Genomic DNA, 24,388 nt, shown 5'->3' with positions numbered 1-24,388 from the left:
ATGACTAATCCCTCCTCTTCCTACTACAACATTAACAATTTACTCGCAGCAGCTTGTTGAACGTAAACTGTGTACAGAGGCTGGATGTAGCTGCAGAGAGAAACACCCTGAAGGATGATAAGTTTCAGGCTTCCTTCTACAGTCTGAGCGCTTCCTTTTCACACCATCGACACAATAATCTTCACACTCGAGCTTTTTCTGAGCATTTCTCCTCTACAAACTGCTGACGGGCAGGTTTTATCAATGTGACTGTTGATAGCAGATGGCCTGGTTGTGTTGTACAGGATGCAACAAGCTTTATTTTTACACAGGCAAATGATACAATATGCAAATATTTGCCGCCACTCTTTTTGTTTTTATTTTTATCCCAAGTACGGCCTTTTAAAAGTCTGTACACCCACGCAACCAGGGCTGCAGACAAGTCTTTTTTCATTATCGATTAATCATTTTTGTCACAAAATGAGGATCAAAATTTCTTAAAGACAAAAGTGACACTATTTAAATTGCTTGCTTTGTCTGGAAACACAAATATAACCCTAACCCTGTGATATAACAAGTGTAAAAACGGCAAATCCTCACATTTGAGAAGCTGGACCCAGTAAATATTTGGCAATTTTGATGGGACCCTCGAAATCTCTGATGATTTTTGGTGTTTTTAATCAAACATCTACATCTTTCTCCAATTAAAGACCCATCCATAGCCATGTGATAATAAAACAACACATTTCTACCTCTGAAATGTGAAGTAGCAGAAGTAGAAAGGTGTATTCAGAAACACTTGAGTACCTCCTTATTGTGCTTCTTTATAGAAAGAGTAGACGACAGCGAGTTCATGAGGAATGAAGTTTGCAGTGACATCAGCAAACAGGCTTTTTTGTCTCCTTTGAAATAAGTTATGAATAATGACAGCTAAACGCAACATTCAATTAACAATTAATAAATACATTTAACTAAATCCAGATGTTATCAAGCTGTGTTTATATATCAATATATACGTGTGTGTAGTTAATAAATGAAGATGATTAACAAGGAAGCATTTGAAGTGTGAGCTGCAGGCACATAGTGAAAGTGTATAGCTGTTAAACGAATGTGGTGTAAAGTGACAGAGCAGGAACTAGAAAGAAGAATGAAAAGAGGAAGAAAGGAGGAGCCGGCAGAGAACAGGATCTGGAGGTAAGATAGACGGACAGGACGGCTCTTCCTGAGTTGAGCTGGTTGCTCTGTGGGGCTGCTCGCTGCTTTCTCTACTCCCAAACTATGGACTAAACCTGCACTGAACTTATTTCTCTTTAACAAGATTGAAGCCACATCAGAGGTAAGAAAAACATTTTAACTTCACCTCTGCAGCTGGATGTAATTCAGTACCTGTCTCTGTTCAGTGTGAAAAGCTACTCACCTATAACTTGTGTCTTTGCGTGTGTTTCAGCTTTAAGTATCTGCATGCTTTGCGGCCAAAACAAAACACACAGAACTCAGGACATAAAGGATCACAAGAGGTATTATTTCAGACATTTTCAAAGAGCTCTAAAATGTTTGGTATGCAGCCAGTTTCTCTCAGGTCCATGCATGTGAAAGTGCAGCAGAGATACAAAGACACTGACACTATTGTCTTTCTCTCCCCTGTGAGCTTTGCTGAAGTCCTTTGTGCTGCAGTAATAAGAGGCTTGGACACACATTTACACGTTTACCAGAATTTAAGCAGATCTGTGCCAAGATTAACATCCGTCTCTGATCACAGTCACATGCTCTCATTTTTCATCGGGGCTGGTTTTCTTCCTCGCTGTGCCTGAAACGGGGAATAAATGTCAAAGAGTATTGATCGTGTTAACTTGTATTTTGCTCATTTTGTCGTTGACCTGACCTCTGGGTGTGTAACTGATAGTTCCTTCTTTTCTGTAACTCACACTAGAGTGCATGCTTTACACCAAGAAGAGTGTGGAACCAGCACATTTAGAGAAACTTTAATCTGTTGTTTGGCAGAATGTGTTCAACCACACTGCCTTCACAGTATGCTCACTTAAAGTGACTGTATAATACAAAACTCAGTGGTGTGTATTTACACAGGCAGAGTTAATATGCAGCACAGGCCAGCGAATGTTCCTGAAGGGATTGCACTTCCTTCTTTCTGCAGGAACTTTTCCAAAAGCATTTATCACTTGATTTGAATATCATGTTGGAAGGAGAACAGAATGTACCTGGGAAATATTAACAAGTCTTTGAAGCAGCATTAACGATCAGATTAAGGTATACATTACAAAATAAGTCTCCCTTGAACGGATTAAGCAGATAAGTGTAACATCACTGCTGAGTGAGTTGCATGCTACAAAGATTTCTTATCAGCTCTGTTTATTTTTGAACACTTTCCAGCATCTACTCGAACTGCATTACTCGTCATGTTTTCAACACACCTGTGATTGATTCATAAATCTGAAGAAAATCAGGCATTTCTTTTCCCCATATTATGAGAAGTTATTTTACTCTTCTACATTGTTGGTGCATCAGAAAAGAGGAAGAAGCTGATATTGAGAAACTAAACGAAAAGATAACAGAACAAGGAAGGATGGTTGTTAGCAGTGGAGCAAGAAGTACTTAAAGGAGCAGTGTGTAGAGTTTAACGGGATCTAACTCTGCTCTCATTAGTGTAACCAACTCTGGCTCTAGAGAGGGCCTTTAACGTTTTTTACTTTAGCCTCCGACCCTTAAAGGGAGGGGTGAGTGCAGTCAGTTAGTTGCAATCTGCAACCTCACCACTAGAGGCCACTAAATCCTTCACACTGGTAAAAGTGGAATTACTAAAGAAATATTGTGTTATTCAACATTTACTAGTTTTTTTTATTAACAAATGAACGTACAAAGGGACTAGTAACTGAAGCTATCAAACGAATGTAGTGAAGTAAAAAGTAAATTATTTGTCTCCAAATTGTGGAGTAGACGTAGCATAAAATGGAAATACTCAAATAAAGAACGAGTACGTAAAACCAAAACAATGAGCTGAAAGACGCTCAAACGCTCCGTAGAGCTGAGGGTTTGTCACTACGAGCAATTCCTTTTTTATGAAAATGAAAATATTGATTATAGCTGCTTTAACGTGGTCTTTTTCTCTGCAGATGAGTGACCAAGACAGCTCCACCTCTGCCTCTCAAACGGAGGGAGACGTTGAGGGAGAGATGGACACAGAGATGGAGGGTGAAGGGGAAGAAGATGTAAAACGCAGTGACAGTCCAGTCCTCCATATGTCAAACTTCTCCTCGTCTCTGCGTGCCGTCATACGCATCAAACAGAAGTACCAGGCCATGAAGAAGAGACGTCAGGAGATGTCTCTGGGAGGAGACATAACCCTCACAGGAGCACCAGGGAAGACCAGCCCCAAAATCTTCACCTTCGACGGAACAACCCCTTTTACCTTCTCCACCCCGTCATCCTCCGTCCCTCAGAAGAAAAAGAGGAGAAAGAGGAGACGGGTGATGTTTCCCAACAGAGGGCGGCGCCGGGCCCCTCCGAAGCAGGAGCCCAGCCGAGCCAAGTACAGCCTCTACCTGCTCTGTGTCATCGTCTTTATCCAGGTAAAGGAACTAAATGCGACCCTAACATGTACTGGTACATTAGAAATAGTGATTCAGGAGGCATTTGTATAATCATGGATGGATTACTGCATGGGCCTCATGGGCACAGGCCCAGGGAGGGCCCCTCTGGTCTTCACCTACACAAAGTCCCTCAAAGAGACATGTACCAACTGAGGAAGACACTCAAAACATAAAGTGTGTGTGTGTCTTGCTCCAATACAGGTGCGTGTAGGCCCATGCTATCAACTCCTGTGTGCATACCACATCAGTGTTTATTCACACTAGATCACACATCAAGTCAAAGCTAGGTCATGCATCGTTACTCGGGGCACTCCTCAGTCGAGTCTGTCTCAGCACACACAGCTCGTTCATGGCTCAGGGCCTCTTCGTGAGTTAATCCGTCCGTGACTAGTTGTGACTATTATCTCGTGTATCTCACGGCATTACGAATAGTTTATTTTGCATTTTCTAACATAAATATTTTCTAATGGATCCAAGTGTGTTTCCTGTTGCAGTTTGCTGATGTCAGCTGCTGAGCGGAAACAAACTTGGACACAAGCAGTAGTGGAAGAAATGAAGTGGACCGACAGATGACAGATGACTTAGGTCACCTTGTTTTCATTTTAGGATGAGCCGAGAGACTAGAGTCACTAGAGTGCTGTTGTGTGAGCCATCTCCCTCCCTCTCACGTCTTGAAGTAGGTAGTAGTATCAAATATTTGTATTTAATAATAGGTGTCGCGGAAATATAGGTGCTGCACATAATACGACAAGACTTCAGCTTTCAGTTTGCAAACTTCTCCGCTCTCGGTTCACTAGTGGTGTTTCAGTTCGGTGAGTGGGACTGAACGATTCTGTGACAAAACTGCTTCCGGTCTTTATGCTAAGCTAAGCTAACCGGCTGCCAGCTGTAGCTTCATGAATGGCGTGCAGACATCTGAGTGGTATTGATCTTCTCTAAGAGATTAAGCGTATTACCCTAAATGTCAGGAAGACCTCAGAAAACTATTACGTTACTGGAAAAAACATGAAGTCATTATTGATAGATGACTTTCTAAAGTTGCAGTTTGATTGACATCAAATTATTGAACCGTTTTCTGTCGTGTTTCTACAGCAGCCCAGAACAAACGTTCCCTGAAGGTCACCGTAGGTTCTCCGACACACTTGTAAAGGGAGGGCCAAGCGGAGCGGGATTCAGTTGGTTAGAAAGATCAGATTAGGAAAGATTATTTCTGTATGTCATTAGTATGCAGCTTTGAATACAGGACGAAGCTATATATTAATATCCGTCACATGTTTCTCTCCAGGTGTACAACGCTATAGAGAACCTAGATGACCACGTTCTCAGGTATGACCTGGAGGGGCTGGAGAAGACGCTGAGGAGGGAAGTGTTTGGGCAGCAGGGAGCGGTGGAGGGTCTGCTGTCCCACCTGAAGGACTACTTGTCCACCTACGTCCACAACAAGCCCCTGGTGGTGTCCCTGCACGGCCCCAGCGGTGTTGGCAAGAGCCACCTGGGACGCCTCCTAGCCGGACATTTCCGCTCCGTGGTGGGGGAGACGCTGGTGCTGCAGTACTACGTCCTCCACCACTGCCCCCAGGAGGCCGACGCCCTGCAGTGCGCCCGCGACCTCTCCGCTCTCATCTCGGAGATGGTGGAACGAGCGGAGGAGGAGGAGAAGATCCCGCTCTTCATCTTCGACGAGGCCGAGCACATGCACGACGAGATCTTCGACGCGCTGCTGCAACTCGTGGCCTCCAAACAATCCAACGAGTACCTGAATGCTATCTACCTGTTCCTGAGCAACCTGGGTCACGCACACATCACCAAACATATGCTGCACAACTCAAGTGTTTCTATGGCGATGACGACGTCTAGTCGTCACAGTCACCTAGTGAAAGAGCTGACTCCGATATTACGCGACACTCTGGAGAAGCTTCACCCGCTGTGGACAGAGGCGGACATCTTACCTCTAGGCCTTTTGGAGAAAAGTCACGTGATGGAGTGCTTCCTGGATGAAATGACTCGAGAGGGGTTCTACCCGGATCATACAAACATAGAGCGCCTCGCAGGGGAGATTGAATATTACCCCGAGGTAGGGGGGCACGAATACTCCCAGACAGGCTGCAAGCAAGTGGTGGCAAAGGTCAACCTGCTGTGAAATCCTCTGCCGGAAATGTTTGGATGTTTCACATTCTTTAATGCATGAAGAAATAGCGCGTGAGATGTGAGTGAGGTGAAAGGGTTATAAAACTTGACTGATAAAACAGGAAATTCACAGCTTTAGAGAGCAGTTTTGAAAAAGGATGTTTAAGATGTGCAGCTGTGTTGTGGGACATGTGGCGTTCGTCCAGTGAAGAAGTGAAGAAACGCCCTCAAAAGGGTCGGTTCACCATAAATGTTAAAGAAAAAAAAACATGTTTCATATTCATCTCTGGTGGTTTTCAGCCATGGAGATCGTTTAGGTTTTATCTGACCAGATTTTGAGATACCCCCCCCCCCTCCACTATCTACATGACTATCCATTACTGGAGGTTATTGAACATGTATTTTTATGATTTGTGTGAACTGAGCCTTTATCTCCTTTGCATATGTCACAACTACACATTAGGCAGCTCAATCCGACATAGTAGCAGATGAGTAACACCATTATTCATTCATGGAGTGAAGTTCAGATATTTATAATGCTTAAGTTACTAACACACATTTTAGGACAATTAGAAGTTGTTGTTATTGTCAAAAATGTCAAATGTGATGCAGCGTAACTTTTATTAATGCTAGTGCAAGAGTGAATATATTTCTACAGAATCTACAATGTAGATGTACTTAAATAATATACTATGTAAGAATAGTATTTAAGTAATTGATTCTGCCTTTGGACCTGCAGATGGAAAGTGGCAGGAAGAATATTTCCTGCATCACTTCAATTCTTTTTATTGTTTATTTATTAAAGACAGTTTTGCATCGACATGTTCACATCCAAAGAATCCAGTCTTGCACTAGCATTATTATTTTGTATTGACTTCATGAGATTTAAAGAGTCTTGAATATGTTAATGTCCTGTATTCAGGTATCTTACAGTCCAAATGTGAGTGCCTTGAAATTAAAAAGACACAATTTTAAAACACAGCTGTGGGATTTTTTCTGTGTGGGACAAAAAGGGAAATCTTAAAAGAACGAGCTTGACATTTTAGGAAATGTGCTTATTTGCTTTCTTGCTGAAACACTCTCGTCTGTGTGGTAAATAAGCTACCGTCAAAACTGTTAGCTTAGCTTAGCATCAAGACTGGAAACATACCCCCCCCTCCCCTTTTCTAAAACCACAGCATGCCGTTTTTACATTTCAGTTTATGTGCGGCTTAAAGAAGATAAATTAATCATGAGTGTTAGCGATGATGTAGCCACATTTCGTAACTTTGAACAGAGCCAGGCCAGCTGTAGCTTCATATTTGACTGAAAGGAAAGTCGTATCAACTTTCTCATCAAACTATGGGCGTGAAAGCAAACAAGCGTCCCAAGATGTCAAACTATTTCTTTAACTCGTTACCATCTTTTCCCACTGCTTTCAACTGTATGTTAGTCTTTCTCAGCAGATGCAGGTTGTAGAGAAAGTCCACGACAACTGAGCGGAGGAAGACGTGAGATGTGGTTAAAGCTCCAGAAAAGGTTCGTAAGTGGAGTTAAAACAATGTTTCTTGGATGAAGCAAAAAGAACATTTATTTTTTTTCATTTTCTTTTATTAGAATTCCCTTAATTGACATTGGAAAGAATGAGGTACTGTGTCTCTAAGTGACAAAGAAAAATGAGCTTTATGACAAAATAATTTGATGGAAACATAAAACCACATTTGGTTACAAAAAAAAAAAAGATAAAATAAATAGGATAGTCATGTGGGACACAACAACCTCTTATATAATCCTATGAAGTGGTTTGACCAGAGTCACTCTGAGGACAATCAACTGTATTTTATGTACAGATCTGAGGAGTGTGTTTTCGAGAAGAGAGCTCTGACAGCAATGAGCGCAGTCCTCGAGCAACATGAGGAAACAGCTGGCCTTCAAGTTAAGACGCCCGCTGCCACTGGACAGCTGCGATGCCTACGAGACGGTACGAGCAGATGCAATATATCCTCACTTTCTTTGTGAACGCTGAGACAGATAGATGAAAACAATATTGTAGAAATGCAAACTAACTACATACGCTACTATAAGATTCCACTACATTGATTTCACCTACCAAAAGTCACAAAGGATTAAAAGATTATTTGTGAACATCTGAACAAACTTTGTTCCTGTAAGCTTTAAATATCCTTCATTACCTCTCCACCTCAATATTTCAGTCATATGTTCATGAAATGTGTTTTATCAAAACATTTATATGGATTAAATAGTCCACAGATTGTAACAACACAGCCAAAAGTGCTCAAACCAATAAAACACTAAAGAGCAAACAGACACCCAGCATCTTTTTTTTTGACCAAGCAAATAAGCTTTCGGCTCTGCATCCATGTTTTAATTCCGACATGCTTTTAGGAAGGCAGGAAACAACCGAATACAGAAGCGACACACATTTACACCAACGACTACTTCATCCAAAGACCTACAGGGAAATAAATAATGTCACTTCAATGACCATAAAAATGGTTATTATCCACAAGTATACGCCGTCAGTTTCAGGAACAACTTCACAACGGGTGTGTTTAAGCATGATGCTGAGGCTCAACTATTACTGTCAGAAATGCTCATGAACTGTGTGCGGGGTGAGGGGGGGGGGGGAACAGGCTACTTGACGTGGTGGACTGTGTGTGAGGAGGAACAGGAGTGTGTGGCGGTGTAGTTCAGGGGTTTGTTTCCTTCTTTGTTCCTTTATGCCTCCAGCTCGAAGCCCATCCCGACTTTGTGTCCGCCGGCGTTGAAGTTCTTCCCGTCGATCAGAGCTGAGAGGGTGACCTTCACACCTGCAGAGACACGGGACAGTGAAATGTTACACTCTAAGACATTTTTTAATACCTATTACAGTCACACCGGTCAAAGAAGTCTGATCTTTTACTATTAATACTTAAAGTATCAGCATCAAAATGTACTTAAAGTAGCAAAAGTAAAAGCACTGATTTTGCAGGTCCACTTCATGATGATGTATATTCTATTATTGGATTATAATTATTGATTTATAATTCACTTTTACCAAAGGAAACCTTAATGTTGCAGCTGGTAAAAGGTTTGCATAACTTTATACACTGCAAAAAAAACTCCTAAAAAGAAGTATATTCGGGAACCTACCTGGCCGGAGGCTCTGGGTGTAGCCTACTCCAATCAGACTGGCGTTGTTGACTTTGGCCTGCGGGGTGAAACGTGAAGAGACGTGAAACAAAACAGCAGAATTAGCGTTTACGACGGCGCTGTAAACAAGCACTTACAGACAGAGAGGCGTCTTTATCCAGCTTGTATTTGGCAGCGATGCCGAAGCGAGTGTTGTTACTGCCGGCGGTCCAGGCCAGAGTGACCGCTGTCTCCAGCTCGTCGTTCACCTTCTGGTAGATGGAGCCGCCGAACTCGGTCCCATCGTTACTGAGAGAGACAAGATTAAGACGCGTTCATGCACACGGAGAGTTGAGATTTCTTCAGTATGTAAACCTGCAGACCCTGAGGTTGTTATTATGGTCCACAATATTAACTGGACACTAATATCTGACCGATCTACTAACAGGATAAGGAGCTTCTTTCTTTTTGTGGATTATCGTCTTTAAGGAGTTTCAAATGGAGGTTGTTTTTTAAAATCTTCAAAATAAATCTGTCTTTGGTTTACTGTTCTCATAAAACAAGCCCAAAAAAGTAGGGAAACAAAATACTTTCCCCTTTTCTTCTACTAAAAGAAATACAACTCCGGGCATGTTGTATTGCACCAGTACATCCATCAAACTGGAAGGCCTAACAAGAGACAGCTTAACTGCATCCTACAATTCCCATAATGCAACTTGATAGCCTCTTTTCATTAGGACTCTCCCTGCCTGGCTAAGAAAAATGTTTGTCATGTAGGATTTCTGAAAGAAAAACAGTTCTCACACATCCCAAGCTGAAAATAAAAGACGGGTAGACTTCATGTGTAACATCACTGGAGCACTCACACGTTGGTGTGCAGCTGGAAGTCCCCAGCCCTGTATCCCAGAGCAAAGTTGTTCTGGGCCAGTTTGGACTTGGCCGTGTCGAAGGCCATCTGGTAGCCGGCCAGCCAGCCCTCGTAGCCCAACACAGCAGCGGCGTGGATGATGGGACCCTCAAAGTCCACGTCACAGCCCAGGTTCACAAATTCACGCTTGTAGGCCGTCTTCAGCTTTCCACTCTTCTTACTGAAGAAAGGGATTTAGAGCGTCAAAAGTTAGTTTATCTCTAATATTCATTGTTCACAAATATCATGTTCCTTCATTACCAGGAACACACACCGTAGTTTTGACTAAATCCCACACACACCGTCCTGCTGCCCCAAATACTCACTAGAGCGCCAAATGGAGATTAATCCGCTGCTAAAAATAGTCCCCGACAAATGCAGTATTTGCACCTGTTTGTTTGATTAAAAACTACATTGACCAGCTGTTTTAGGAAATTATAATTGTTATAGAATTAAACTTTATCTTTTTGAGCCGTTTCAACCTAAAGTTTAATCTAATCTTCCCGTGTAGTTTTGGGAAAAAGTGTAAAAAGCAGATAATTGTTGACAAAAAGTACAGAAATATAAGGAAACCAGTTAGTTTCCACTGTGCTCTTCTTTATTACATAATGTTTCATGTAATCCCACGAGGCACGATATCACTCATTCATACAAATAAATGTCGTCTCACCCTGTGTTTGGTACAAAAGACGTATCCAGAGCAACCTTCAGTCCTTCAGTCAGCTGTAGGTAAAGGGAACAAACACCAGTGTGAAGCTAAAAAAAATGCAATTTTCAAAACCGATTCTGGACACTTGATGTCACCACATACCTGGTCCTCCACAGTGACCTCGGTAGCCAGTGTGTTATCCGTGTTCCACTTCTGGTTGAAGGTCAGACCCAGCTCCTTCATCTTGTATTTGGTCTCCAGGCTTCCTGCAGCCTTCCCTGTGTCTGTGTTACTGGAGCCAGATGTGTTGAACTCCTGCCAGGACGACATTAGTCATTAGTGCAGCAAAGTCGATCAGACACAGAAAATAAGAACCGAGTATAGATCATCGTACAATATCTAAAGTATTAGCAAAAAATAGAAAGAGACCCTAAAGACAAAGGGAGGAAAAAAAAGAGTAAAAACTGTGCCGACTGAACTTCATGATTATTAAACTGTACAGGAATAAAAGAAAGGAATATCAAAACACACATAACACAGTACACAGACAGCCCCAACAGTAATCCATGCAGGACACCAGTAACACATGTGATGGAGAGAAAAACACTGATAATGATGACTAATATTAATATTGCAGAGTGCGTGGTTAAAAAAACACAGACAAGGGTGCAGAAAGAGTAGTGATCATTTCAAACGTTGTTTCATATCTCTGCCGTCGTCCTTTCCTTTTATAAGATTATGTGTTCAGTCTGTCCAAAGCTAATGTCGCATACTACGGAACCCTTAACCCTAATATCTTTTGTGCTAATTTATTACTGTATGCTCAAGGACCTGGTCGTGGTTGAGGTGATTCACTGTTTTATAGCGTTATTGACAGCTGACTCCTCCCCTCTCTTTACCGGACGATAGGCCGCAAGGGATCAACCAATGCTTCAGTTTGGATTATTTGAGGGAATAGGAATTGTTCCTGTCCTGATCTATTTCTCCATCAACATTGATGCATAGTGTGTGTGTGTGTGTGTGTGTGTGTGCCTGGCGAGAGTGTGGTAGAGAGAGAGAGGGACGGTGGCTGCGCTCAGGGCAGACAGGTGTTGGCCATCAGAGCAGAAAGAAAGGTTAGAAGTGAAATTGTGTATGTGGCAGTAAATGTTGCGTGAAATCCCAAACAGCACTATTCAACCAGGTGGATCTTTTTATACCAAGGGAGGCATGTGCTTTATAGTGAATACACATCGAAGGAACGGAAAGGATTGCATTTCACTGGAGTTATACCTTGCACGATTTCATGTGACAAATAAATTGATTGATTGTTTATTTGTAAGAAATAAGCATCCATGGCAAGCACACTACTTTACATCATATCATTTATACATAAAGGCCGATCAGATGACTCGTTCATTCTGAATTGAAACTGCTTTAATGCACTGTTGTCATCCGTAGACCAAATGATTCATTGATTAATCAAGATAATGATAATGTAGCCCTAAAGAAGTGAAAAGTTAGATCTCATTGAAAGTGATGTGACAGAACATAGAAAGCAAATAATTTTAATAAAAACACATTGATATTCATGCTGTATGAATGATTATCACTAAGACAAAAGAAAACAAACACTGGAGCATGAGACAGTAGATACACATGATGGTGGTGGTCAGTACATGAATAAACAGCTGTCAGCTCTGACACTAATCTTACCATCTACATTAGAGCGCGAGCGGTCCGGTACAGAAGGCAGCAGCATGGAGACAGAGCAGCGGTTAGGAGAGGCAGGAAGAGAGACAGACGAGCCACAACACAAACACGGGTTCGTCATTTTTCTTTAGAACAGAGCACAAGTTCAGCCAAGCAGGTCTCCATCAGCACCGCTCGGATACCTGGAAACTGTCAAGCTGCAGGTTACAGTAGGGAGCAGGAGTTCGGGGAGAAGGTGTGTGAAGGGTTTTATTCTTGAGGTATTGAGGTGGTGGGTTAGAGCAGTGGCCAAGGCACACCAAAGACCAAGGCACACCTGTATTCATATCTGGGAAAGATACCCTCTATAACAGTGTTTCTCAAACAGGTTTGTGCGACGGTAGGGAATGTGAATACGCAAGGCAAGAAAAAAACTTGAATTTCAGGGGGCGCAGGGAATATATGTATATATGTATATATGTATATATGTATATATGTATATATGTATATATGTATATATGTATGCTGTCGGAGCTCCAGTGCGAGTGCTGTCGGAGAAAATTGATTTAAAAAAGAAGTTAAAACCAGATTCTTTTAAAAAGTTAGATAATTTCCCACGGCACACCTGACGATCTCTCACGGCACATTAGTGGTTGAAAATCACTGGGTTAGAGGGCAGCAGGTATTCCAAGTGAGGGGGGGGGGGGGGAGGAAGGCAGGGAAATGCACCAGACAGAAAGAATCTAGAAAATGACAACAGGTAGAATAATAAAAGTGTCCTCACCACTCCACTTTGTGATTTGGTCTTTAGGTCCAGCTTCACAACTCCAAAGCCTGGTGGGTTTCAAAAGACAGAGTTGTGTGTCAGCAGTAATTAGGTGGAAGAAAAAGCAAATTAATTAAATACGAGACGATTTAAAGGAATCCTGTGACATTTTGGGTAATATGCTTATTGCAGAAAATTAACACCACTCTCATATCTGTCTGAATAATAATAAATAATGTATAATATGAAGCTGGAGTGAGAAGGGGGTTACCTTAGATTAGCATAAAGTAATACCCAGTAAAACACAACTTGTTGTTTTTAACATTTCAGTTTTTGTACCGATTAAAGTTATAAATTATATTTCTTTTATAAATCTTAGGATAAAGTCAGGCTAGCTGTTTTCCCCAGTTTCCAGTCTTTATGCTAAGCTAACATTCTACTGACTTCAACTTATTTATATAATTACGTTTTTACAATGTGATAAAGTATTTGTGTGTATATATATATATATATATATATATATATATATATATATATATATATATATATATATATATATATGCCAAATCTAGCAAATACAATTCAAATCAAGGTACTTTATCACATTGTAAAAACGTAATTATATAAATAAATAAATAAGTTGAATATTTATTTGGTCTATATATATATATATATATATATATATATATATATATATAGATAGATATATATAGACCAAATAAATATATTATAAATAAATATTTTACTATAACATTTTCATATAATGTGATTCAAAGCTATATAGTTTATTTAATCTTTGGTGGATTACTTGTTTTGTTATCTTTGCAGATTGCTCCACTGTCTCCAATCATCATCAATCCCTTTACATCATCTGCACACAGGCTGTGTTTCAGGAACTCCTCACGGTTAATAATTTACTCTTTAGGCTAAGCTAGTACTCACCGTAGCCCTTGCTGAATATATCCTTGGCAGACTTGCCCAAGTCTGAGTATGAAGGAGGGACAGCCATTGTGCTGGAGAAGAGAAAGTCAGAAATGTGACTCATGTTTAAGACACACATATTACAAGTCAATCAAGATATTTCTTATCATCAAGTTGTTTATTGTAATATGCACAACAATGAATCGTGACAATGAAATTCTTAGAGTTCAGGCTCCCTCTAACAATGATCAGTTAACAAAAAGACATGTCAATGGGGTTTTGTCATATACCCAAAACAATGCAATAGCTATCATATAATTAAGCTAACAAGTATGAAGGTTAGCTCCAGCAAAAGGGAACAAGCTGTTCTTTTAGAGGCAGATGGGATGCTAACAACAAATGAGCTCTGCATCCGGCTGAACCAAGAAGCTACTGGTGACTTAAGAGTTAAGCCCCCCAAAATATTAATGTAACCTTTTATATAAGCACAAATACTTACAGAATAACATGAACTAGCTAAGCTAGCAGGTATTATATTGTGTATACTCTTCGAGGTTATACTGCTGTACTATACTATATATTATTAGTACCGTTTTGTACTATGTTATAAATGTTAACTGATTTTTGCATCATTAATTACACTACTGTCACATTTGTCTCTTTGTCCCATTTTAGTGTTATATATCTTATTATTTATATATTGTACTTTCTCTATTTAACTGTATTGCTGCCTAACTTAATAAAAGGTTTATCTTACTGCATCTTATCCTGTTCAAGCATCAGAACAAAAGGCTGTCTCAACACATCTCAAGGTTGTAAAAAGGGCCCTCATCCTGAGGATGCTGCTGTTGGAGATGTGTCTCCTGCGTGAACAGCTGCTTTAGATATATACCCATGTATAAAGTGCTTTATGTTTTGCATTTACTACTGTAAGGTGCTGCATCTCTTATTTGGGACAAAGGACAGCAGATGGGCCAGTGAAAGAGGTGTGGGTGACTTTTTACAGCTAGCTAGCTAGCTAAATGCTGTATGAGCTGGCAGCAACAAGCTAGCTAACTTGCAATTAAAGGATACGAAAGATATTAACTAAGTGTTATAGTTAGTAAGTTAATATGCATTGTATTCTGCATGCTCCCCAACACACGCGCGCGCACGCACGCACGCGCACGCGAGTTCAAATCCAGTTAGCTAGCTACAAATTCAGCACATAAAGTTGCTAAATGCTAACGTGAATCTTTGCACTATCATACGGTAAAATCTATCATCCAAGGATTAAACTGTGCACTACAAGGCTAAACATCATTACATAACAGAGCTACCGTTAGCTAAATCTCTCAACATGCTAGACTAACCTTGGAGAGAAACGAACCGTTATCAAAGCAGCAATTAGTAACGTAAATTATTATACGGGTATTATAAAGCTAAATGCTGTATTTAATATTAATAAATGTGTTTTTAGTCTCCTTACCGTTGCTAATGTGTTTGGAAGGGGAATCTGCAGAGCCTGGCGTGTCCCTGGCGTGATGCTGCTGAGTGGATTGACAGCTAGCTTAGTTTAGCAATGTCTGTAAGGTGGGACAGGGCACAATGAAGGAGACATATGGCGCATGCGCGGTATCAGAGAGTAAAGCCAACAAAGAGTCAATATAAAAGCAAGAGACTAATCCCCCAGCGAACAACCTCATCCGAGCAGTTTGACGCGAGTGAAAAACGTTTAATTGAATGCGTTCGGTTACCAAATTATTATTTTTATTTTTTATCAACATTTTTATTTATATACATGAAGCCACTGGTCATTGGGGGCGACTGCAGGACCTTTAAGCTTGTGGGCCTCCTGCTTTGTGGGTGAATCAGGGTGGGGCAAATTTCACTAATCTAATCTAATCTAATCATTTAAGAGAAACAATGCCGTACAATGTACCAAATAGAGTGGTGGAATAAGTATTAAGATCTTTTGATTTAGCAAAAGCAGGAATACAGTGTGAAAATACTCTGCTACAAGCAAAAGTATTGCATTCAAAATGTTACCAGGTAAAAGCACAAAAATGGTTAGCATCATAATATACTTAAAGTACCAAAAGTAAAGGTACTCATGATGCAGAATGGCCCATTTATATAAATATTATATTACTTCATTATAATTATTGATGCATTCATTTGTTCATCACTGTGTTGATTTACGTTTTGTATTATTAATCTGAATATATAAAGTAACTAATGTGGTCATATACATGTAGTGGAGTAGAAGTCATTAGTCCAATGGAAATTTAAAATGTTCATACATTGATTCCTGCACAGAGGTGGGGGGGGGGGGGAACAGCGCCCTCTACAGGTGAGTTGTGTCGGACAAACTGGAGCCTATTTCAGGATCTCTCCGGTCCTCCTTAAATGTTAGTGACAAACATGGCGTTTTGCCGTGTCAGGGGGGGAAAGTGTCGTGTCCTGCCCCGCCCTGAATGAACACTGACTCGACGCTATCAACCTCTGAGGGCCACGGAGGGAACTTCACTGTTAAAAGTACACAGAGATTATCAACTCTAGATCTGCACCAAAAGTCCAATGGTCAATGTTTGCATCGGGACTCCTGCACACAGCACCCAGACTGCATGAAGGCTGCCGACTGGGTTTGAAGCAACCGAGCACGTCCTTATTGACACCCAAAAACAAAAGTTAGGCCGGGGTATCGCAGTCATCATGTCTGGACAACCTAAATTTGTGAGCCCGTTTTACAGACCTCGGTGTTTGGCTGCTGCAGCTCCGGCGGGGAAAGCCAAACTCACGCACCCTGGGAAGGCTATCCTGGCAGGTAAGAAAGTTTCTCACCAGGCGCTCCTACACTCATGAGTTGTTTACAACTTCTTGAACTGAACCTGTGTGTGCAGATTAAATGCATAGGACAGGTGCATTGTGCTCTGCAGGCAAGAGAGAGTGGGTTTAAAAACAACAACAACAAGTAAATGTGAGAACCATGCTGCACCACCGCACCGGTTGGTAAACTCAATGACTCTTCGTATCTCAGCCTCTGCAGTGCACACAGCAGCATCACTTGTTGTTTCTTGTCTTTAGGACTGGAGTTTGGACAGTTAGCTATGTCCTTGGACTTTTAAACTTTTACCACAGATCATTTTCAAAGAAACCTGACTGTCTTTTACTTATTTATTTATTTGGATACTCATTAGTTACTACCAAGGTAATAACTACTCTTCCTGCGGTCCACACTATGAACTCTGATTGCCTGCTTGTGTCATTAGTCAATCAGTGACATATGCTCAAACTTCAGTCATTTGTGTGTGTGCATTAATAATTACCCTGTAGTAACGGGGCAATTACACTATTGCTGAATCTATCATGTTCAGACCAACAAGTTCAAAAAGAAAAAAGCTTTGTTTTCTCATGTAATTTTCTGTACATTACAGTCAGCAGTATGGTTGCTATTGACCTCGTGCCCTTTGACTGCGTGCTCAGAGGCCTCTGGGTTTACATGTTCAGTTCCATGAGCCATGATGACCAAGCACATTGCTCTGTCGGCCTCTGCACACATTCACCTGGGTTACAACATGCCTCAGGAGCTTTTGCAAGATGATTATCTATATTGTTTCGTATTCAGGCTAGGCCACATCGGCATTAAAGCTGGTGTAAATATTTAACGATATAATGTATTATAGTCAGTGGTGGAATGTAACTAAGGATATTTATTCAAATACTGTATTTAAGTATTATATTAATGTACTTAACTTACTGAAGTACTGTACTTTTTCTTAACTACATTTATTTGTCAACATTAGTTACTTTGCAAATTCATATTATTAATACAAAATATAAATCAACTAATAAATGATGATGCATTATTATAGGTTAAGCTTCCCAGCAGTATATAAAGTCATTAAATGAGCATAAACACTGGAGATGGGGGGGAGGAACAGCTATCCTCGCTCTGTCCCAGGATGTCAGTGACTGCACCTTAAACCACAACTTGCAGGTTTTACAGTTCAATATTTAAGCAATATAGAGGTGCTGGTCGGTGGGTTGTGTTACCTTTGGACCATCTAACTCTAAAGTATTCCTTAAAAATGTAATTATGAGTAACGTTCATACAAACCGTATCTAATCCATGACAATTACTAGCATAACTTCCTATGTTATAACTATAATCATACAGTATTCTAGTCTTACTTTTTAGAAACATAAAATATCAGGTGTTATATAGTTCATGTTTTCTGTCTTGAATGTTAAAAAGGTAAATTGAGTATTGACTGAAGAACTACAGGCTACTTAGTGCAAGTGTTGCCAGTATCTTAAAGCAAACATAGTAAAATAGTAAAGGAATATTCACTCTCTCCACTGACATGTTTAGGTATCCATACACGTCAGACTTGATAAACTGGTTCTATATCTTTTTCCAGCTTGAATATGGGAACATAACGCAGGTACTATATGGAGGCTTGTTTGCAGACGATGATGATGATGATGATGTGGACTGTGTTTTTGATGCAACCTTAAGCTCCAGCTGTACAGCTAGTCTCTAACCAAAGGAATGAATGCCTGGGTCTGTAGCCAAAACACACTTTGTGTGTAATCTTGTGATTGCATGAGCACAACTGGTGTGTTGTTTTTCCTCTGCATGACATCTTGGTAGAACGAATGCATGTTAAAAGCATCAACAAAGGGCCCTTTTTTAAATGTGCGAGGATGAATTCACGCTTGTATAAAAGTTAACCATGTATCATCTACTGTTCACAGAACAAAAGGAATGTAGTTTCTTTACCACTTCTTCTGCAAAAATATATATATTTTAAACAATTACTTTTCTTCTCGAGGCCTGTGTGTATTTTTATTTTATTTTAGTATAAGCTATGTTAGAATATCTACTTTCCTTTAGTGTACTTCATGCAAACTTGCCACTTCTAAGCCCTATCAGGCAATGACGTGAACAATATGTGCTCTGAAGGCTACACGCCCCCTCGGTTGGAGTCAGGCCAGGGGAAGTATCTGGAGGCGGAAGCGCTCTGAGATCAGCGAGCCAATCAGCTGCCGGCTGCGTGTTCGCTGTTGAACGGCAGATGTGTGACCACCAGGGCTTTAAGGTGGAGCTGGTTCACACTGTAAATTAAATAATGTATAGAAGACATACATGAAACATTCATATACAATGTAGACTTCCTCTGATAATTTACTAATGTGCACCCATCTTTTAAAGGAAAACTTCACTCATCATTTAAAACTTTTACATAGAAATGTTAACTGTATTTTACCTCACTTATAGTATTGTTATTTATTTACTATTAATTATTTTTGTCTCTTTTTTTAAAGAATGATTTCTGCTGTTCTAATGCTCCTATTTCTTGCATCAGTGTTTTTATTTGTATGTTTAGTTTTTTGTTTGCATCTTTTTGTATGAAATGTGCCGTAAAAGTTTTAATATCATCATATTAATTGTGAAAAGTACTGTGGGAATACCTCAACATGCAAGAGGGTGTGATTCATTCAGCCTGTTGTTTGTGGTAGTCAATGGGAACACAGCATTGCATACAGATCATGAATTATTGTGGACGGTGAACAATATTCAAATAAACACATTTGCATGTATTAATTAGATTAGATTAAGAAAAACGACATTTTTACAATCAATAATTAGTTGTAGTACTCGCTCTCTGTCTGGTTACCAATGAATGCTTCTTCCTCCCTGAAATGCACTTGTGTGGTGTTGACAGAAAAAACGTTCAAATGTTAAAGTTTCTCAACTCTCTTGTTAAAGTAAATCTGTTCTTAATAACGTGATTTTACTGTAATTCCAGGTGGGATAGCAGGAGGCATAGAGATCTGCATCACCTTCCCCACAGAGTACGTTAAAACTCAGCTGCAGCTTGACGAGAAGGCAAATCCTCCCAAATACAGAGGCATCGGTGAGTTTATGTTCAGTGTAACTTTCTTTTCATTGCTATTATCATGTATGGACACTTTTTTCAATAATAAATTATATAGTAATAGTTCTATATATGTTTGAACATTATTAACTTTGTAAATGGAATGAATGGCTGTGCTGTTGAAATGGACTGCATTAGACTTTACATGTGTACCTAATAAAGTGGCAACAGAGCAATATGTTTCTGTACACAGTTCAGTATGCATATATCTGCATTACATAATATATACTGTGTGTATATATACTGTATATAAATATATATATATATATATACTGTATATAAATATATATATATATATATACTGTATATAAATATATTTATATATATTCATAGATATAATAAATTGTCGTCCTTAAACCAAACCTAACAAGTATTATATATATATACTGTATGTATGTGTGTATATATATATATATATATATATATATATATATATACAGTGTGTGTATATGTATATATATATAGTGTATATATATATATATATATATATACAGTGTGTGTATATGTATATATATATAGTGTTTATATATATAGTGTATTTATATATGTATACACTATATATATAAATACAGTGTGTGTATATGTATATATATATAGTGTATATATATGTATATGTGTATATATATATATATTCATAGATAAAATAAATTGTCATCCTTAAACCAAACCTAACAAGTATAACCATAATCAAAACAAGCCGATCCTGCAGCAGTCCTCAGTGGTTGTTGATGAAGTGTAGACATGGGGTTGTTGCAGATTTGCGAGCGAGCATGAACGCACAGAAGTGTATTCGTGTAGTGAGTTAGTGTTTGTTATCTGTTAGATGAGAGCTTGTGAACTTTGGCATAGAGCATGTTTTTCTGTTGTAACATCAGTACGAAGCTGTTGTTCCGGCTGCAACAGCCGACGTAGAATTCAGAAATCACTTTTATTTGGTCTTTTACCAACTTTAGTGTTACAGCCAGAGTTTCACAACAAAGCAGCAGATGATTATGTTAAATGACATAATGAAGCCTTTCTTGGCAGTAGTATAGTCGACTCTTGATACTGGTGCAAGAAAGTATTGTTTTGTAAGCTTCCCTGTTTCCCCCCCCCCCTCTCTCTCTCCTACAGGTGACTGTGTGAAGCAGACAGTGAACGGTCATGGGGTGGGGGGTCTGTACAGAGGGCTAAGCTCACTGCTGTATGGCTCTATACCCAAAGCAGCCGTCAGGTACCTTACACACATGAGCACAGACACACTTCATGCACACTTTTTCTTCTTCTTTTTTAATGAAGCTCTAGCATTTGTAACTATTATTTTAATATTGTTTAACATATAATTTAGTAATGCTTTATAGATTATTATTATTAAAGTCATTAACAGGAACCAGAAGCGCAACTAACTGCTTTTCATGATGGATAATTCTGCTAATTATTTCCTCGTTTAATTGATTCATGGTTTGATGTATAAAGCTCAAGGGAACATCGTCAAATTGCTTTTTTTTTTCAAACTGAAAATAATTCAGTTTGCCATCAATTGAGTCATTTAATGATCATATATCAAAATAACTGTTTATTAAACTGAACTGTGCTTATTAAAGACTTCTCATTAAAGACACTATCATTTATAAACCCTGTATAAAGGTTGCCGTATTTGAATGGGTACAGATTCTTTTCTATTTTGAGTCATTAATCTTTTTTTATTCACTGCTACAGATTTGGAGTGTTTGAGTTCATCAGTAATAAAATGCGCGACGAAAATGGAAGACTAGACAGCAAGCAAGGATTGTTGTGCGGCCTTGGGGCCGGAGTTGCAGAGGCTGTGGTCGTAGTCTGTCCTATGGAGACAGTAAAGGTAATAATTAATAATTATTTGGTCACTAGGGGGCAGCATAACAAACTGTAAACACATCACTGACTTAACCAACTTTGCAGAAACCCCTATATGTTGTATGACTCATACAGTCCTCCTCGAGTTAAATATCCATCGTATGCATCCATGCAAAATATCTCTAATGGTGTTTTGCAAATGGCAGCATTACTGTAACTCTACATGCCTCATATTTTGAGTGCTATTTTTCTTTTTTGATTCTTTTGACCCTTTGACTTGTTAAATGTATCGATCATTGTTATGATGTCATTTTAGGTCAAATTCATCCACGATCAGACATCAGCAAACCCAAAGTACAAGGGATTCTTCCACGGAGTGAGGGAGATTATCAGAGTTGAAGGTAAGGAAGGTTTCTTCATTTGTGCATTTTACTGCCACCACATAATGATTTTGCCAGGAATTTACTCTTCTTCTGTATTTGAGTCAACGCATCTACTATTCAGGATAATATTCTTCCTCTGGCTCATTAGATCCTGTACTGGAAGACTGTGAGAGTTTTACTTTTGATAAGGTGTTGATAATGCTGATGTATCTGCAGGGCTGAAGGGAACTTACCAAGGCCTAACAGCCACCGTGTTGAAACAAGGCTCCAACCAGGCCATCCGCTTCTACGTCATGACTTCCCTGAGGAACTGGTACAAAGGTGAGTGAGTGAATAACTTCCACGTCTTTTTATAGTCACCACATGCAACACAAAAACAAAAAAAATCATCTTTTGTTTGTTTTTTGAAACACTAAGGTGATGAACCGGACAAAGCCATTAACCCGCTGATAACTGGACTGTTTGGAGCTGTCGCTGGTGCTGTGAGCGTGTTTGGAAACACTCCCCTGGATGTCATCAAGACCAGAATGCAGGTTGGTTGATTATCATGTTCACCTCCTTTTTTAGAAAGTCCTAATTTAACCCTGAGCAGAGGGACTAACGTGCACGATTGTTATTAATTAACAGGGTCTCGAAGCTCACAAGTACAAAAGCACAATGGACTGTGCCGTCAAGATCATGAAGCATGAAGGACCAAAGGCGTAAGATTGATTTATAGAGGACTGACTGACTGACCTTCTTGATGCTTCTTTTTGGCGCCCTGAAATGCCGTATTCACTCTCTCCCTTTGTGCCCTTCAGGTTCTACAAAGGTACTGTGCCCCGGCTGGGTCGGGTGTGTATGGACGTGGCCATAGTCTTTATTATTTACGAGGAAGTTGTGAAGCTCCTGAACGTGGCTTGGAAGACGGACTGAAATGGACCCCCCCACCCCCCTTCCCCCGGTGCTACACAACAAGCAGGAGAGTTGGGACAGGCCATTCATATTATTAACCGGGCCAAGTGCCAAACCAATCTCCTTAAACCCTGCTTCTAGGTTCTAATATCTACCTCTAAGTGATTTCAAAAGAGACAGAAAGGGATTGGTATGTTCTTTATTTTATTTATAACAAAGCTACTACAAGTGGAAGTATTATCTGCTTGAAAGAAAGCTCCAGATTGCAGACTTAGTGCTTACATTTGCTTTTTCCCCCTTAAATTCCAAAAGGGGGAAGTTCCTTATGAAGAGCTCAGGGAAAGGAACGGAGCATTGATTTAGATGTGCTCGACTAGAGAAATGGGAAAACTGTCATCACAGACAACTACAGCGCTTTGACTTCACTTATACTAATGCTGTATGTACTTAATCAAAGAGAAGCCAATACCTGACCCAGCTTAATGTGATTTAGACACTGTAGGAAATAAATGATACTTGGAATGAAAGATTATACCAGAGATCAAACGTTTTAAACCCTCTTTATATGCAATTTCTTTTCTACAAGACTTTTAATTTCCATTATTTCGTTCAGTATCCGGTGGAATCTTTTATATCGAGATGTCACATGCTGCAGAGGCAACAGGTACATAAACAACTAAATGCCTTAAATCACAATTCAATGTCAGATTAATGAAGATTGTAGGATCCATAGAGATGCAGGTTTTTTTAATTATGTTGCATATGTACACAACTTCTATAGAAATGCACATTTCCACATAACAGTGGTTGATGTGTAAAGAGGGTTCACTTTTAAATTGCACAGATGTTTTAAATCAATTAACTTACTAGATTGATGCTATAAAAAAAAGTGCCTATGCATTGTATGATTCATTTTGAGATCTTTTGAGATTAAGAATGATTGAATGTTGTATGGACTTTAGTCACTACATGCTTTTTTAATAATGTTCTCAGTGGTGCCAGAAGTTTAATTCCAGGAAGTTTCTGAGGTATTTCTGAGATGTTCATATCTTCTAAATTCATCATTCACTGTTTGTATTTTGATGAATATTTGCTTAAAATTTGCTTTTATTGCATAGACTTTTTTGAGAAGTGCCATTAATAGTGCCTTCCATCTCATTCCAGGGAGGACCCGAGCTTTAGGATAGCTTTTATTGCAGATTCTGTTTTTAATTTTTAACTATATTAATTGCCTTTTACTTTTTACACCAACTTATGATGCCCAATGTGCCAACTGCTGCTCATATACAGTGTATATATATATATACATATATATATATATATGAAGTCATGTTATAGACTAGAGTTTGTAGCTTGTGAGTCCGGCATGTTTACATGCAATGCTAATAATTGTTTTACAAATGTTTACTTTTAAGCTCCAGCTTGCATATATGTAGACTCAATGTCATAGCTATTTAAATATCTTTGGTCTTTTCATATGAAGATGTGAAGGATTTACAGTAGTTCAAACCAGGTATTGTGCCTTCAGTCTAATTAATTCTAACATGTATGCACACAAATAAACATTGGATCAGACTGCTAATTTTGTCGTGTTCATTTCAACTATTATCCTGGTCTCACTTTATCATTTTAAGTATTC

The 24,388-nt window shown here is 39.4% G+C and overlaps 3 protein-coding genes across 5 annotated transcripts; 2 read left to right on the top strand and 1 right to left on the bottom strand.

Annotated features, from left to right (window-relative positions):
• The first annotated feature begins 1,194 nt into the window (after positions 1-1,194).
• Positions 1,195-7,791, top strand: tor4aa (torsin family 4, member Aa). 2 transcript variants are annotated; one of them, XM_029444153.1, is made up of 4 exons: positions 1,195-1,315; positions 1,427-1,496; positions 3,108-3,563; positions 4,870-7,791. In XM_029444153.1, exons 3-4 carry the CDS (start codon positions 3,108-3,110, stop codon positions 5,722-5,724), a joined length of 1,311 nt encoding a protein of 436 aa, XP_029300013.1. In that variant the 5' UTR covers positions 1,195-1,315; positions 1,427-1,496; the 3' UTR covers positions 5,725-7,791. The 2 variants fall into 2 exon arrangements, with proteins under 2 accessions (XP_029300013.1, XP_029300014.1); XM_029444154.1 differs by lacking the exon at positions 1,427-1,496 and having other exon boundaries at positions 1,200-1,315.
• Positions 7,792-7,942: 151 nt separating this feature from the next.
• On the bottom strand, positions 7,943-15,343 carry LOC115016430 (voltage-dependent anion-selective channel protein 2). 2 transcript variants are annotated; one of them, XM_029444155.1, is made up of 10 exons: positions 15,205-15,343; positions 13,758-13,828; positions 12,834-12,883; positions 12,074-12,076; positions 10,541-10,693; positions 10,400-10,452; positions 9,689-9,910; positions 8,981-9,131; positions 8,844-8,901; positions 7,943-8,521 (listed from the first exon to the last, which is right to left on the bottom strand). In XM_029444155.1, the coding sequence occupies exons 2-10, from the start codon at positions 13,822-13,824 to the stop codon at positions 8,430-8,432; spliced, it is 849 nt and encodes a 282-aa protein (XP_029300015.1). In that variant the 5' UTR covers positions 13,825-13,828; positions 15,205-15,343; the 3' UTR covers positions 7,943-8,429. The 2 variants fall into 2 exon arrangements, with proteins under 2 accessions (XP_029300015.1, XP_029300016.1); XM_029444156.1 differs by lacking the exon at positions 12,074-12,076.
• Positions 15,344-16,176: 833 nt separating this feature from the next.
• On the top strand, positions 16,177-24,331 carry slc25a1b (slc25a1 solute carrier family 25 member 1b). The gene is made up of 9 exons (XM_029445452.1): positions 16,177-16,542; positions 19,532-19,639; positions 20,774-20,873; positions 21,359-21,497; positions 21,789-21,873; positions 22,072-22,176; positions 22,273-22,388; positions 22,483-22,556; positions 22,656-24,331. The coding sequence occupies exons 1-9, from the start codon at positions 16,431-16,433 to the stop codon at positions 22,768-22,770; spliced, it is 954 nt and encodes a 317-aa protein (XP_029301312.1). The 5' UTR covers positions 16,177-16,430; the 3' UTR covers positions 22,771-24,331.
• The last annotated feature ends 57 nt before the right edge of the window (positions 24,332-24,388 follow it).

This window comes from Cottoperca gobio, chromosome 12 (assembly GCF_900634415.1).
Source record: "Cottoperca gobio chromosome 12, fCotGob3.1, whole genome shotgun sequence".
NCBI lineage: Eukaryota > Metazoa > Chordata > Actinopteri > Perciformes > Bovichtidae > Cottoperca > Cottoperca gobio.
The sequence above is the reverse complement of the archived record's forward strand: the minus strand, read 5'-3'. Positions and strand labels throughout refer to the sequence as shown.

Coding starts and splice junctions, on each gene's coding strand:
- LOC115016430 (XM_029444155.1), bottom strand. CDS start 13,824: ATGGCTGTCCCTCCTTCATACTCAGACTTGGGCAAGTCTGCCAAGGAT. Junction 8,902..8,980: donor ATAAAGACGCCTCTCTGTCT/GTAAGTGCTTGT, acceptor TTCACCCCGCAG/GCCAAAGTCAACAACGCCAG. Junction 8,522..8,843: donor CACCCAGAGCCTCCGGCCAG/GTAGGTTCCCGA, acceptor GTGTCTCTGCAG/GTGTGAAGGTCACCCTCTCA.
- tor4aa (XM_029444153.1), top strand. CDS start 3,108: ATGAGTGACCAAGACAGCTCCACCTCTGCCTCTCAAACGGAGGGAGAC. Junction 3,564..4,869: donor GTGTCATCGTCTTTATCCAG/GTAAAGGAACTA, acceptor GTTTCTCTCCAG/GTGTACAACGCTATAGAGAA.
- slc25a1b (XM_029445452.1), top strand. CDS start 16,431: ATGTCTGGACAACCTAAATTTGTGAGCCCGTTTTACAGACCTCGGTGT. Junction 19,640..20,773: donor TCCCAAATACAGAGGCATCG/GTGAGTTTATGT, acceptor TCTCTCCTACAG/GTGACTGTGTGAAGCAGACA. Junction 22,389..22,482: donor TCATCAAGACCAGAATGCAG/GTTGGTTGATTA, acceptor ATTAATTAACAG/GGTCTCGAAGCTCACAAGTA.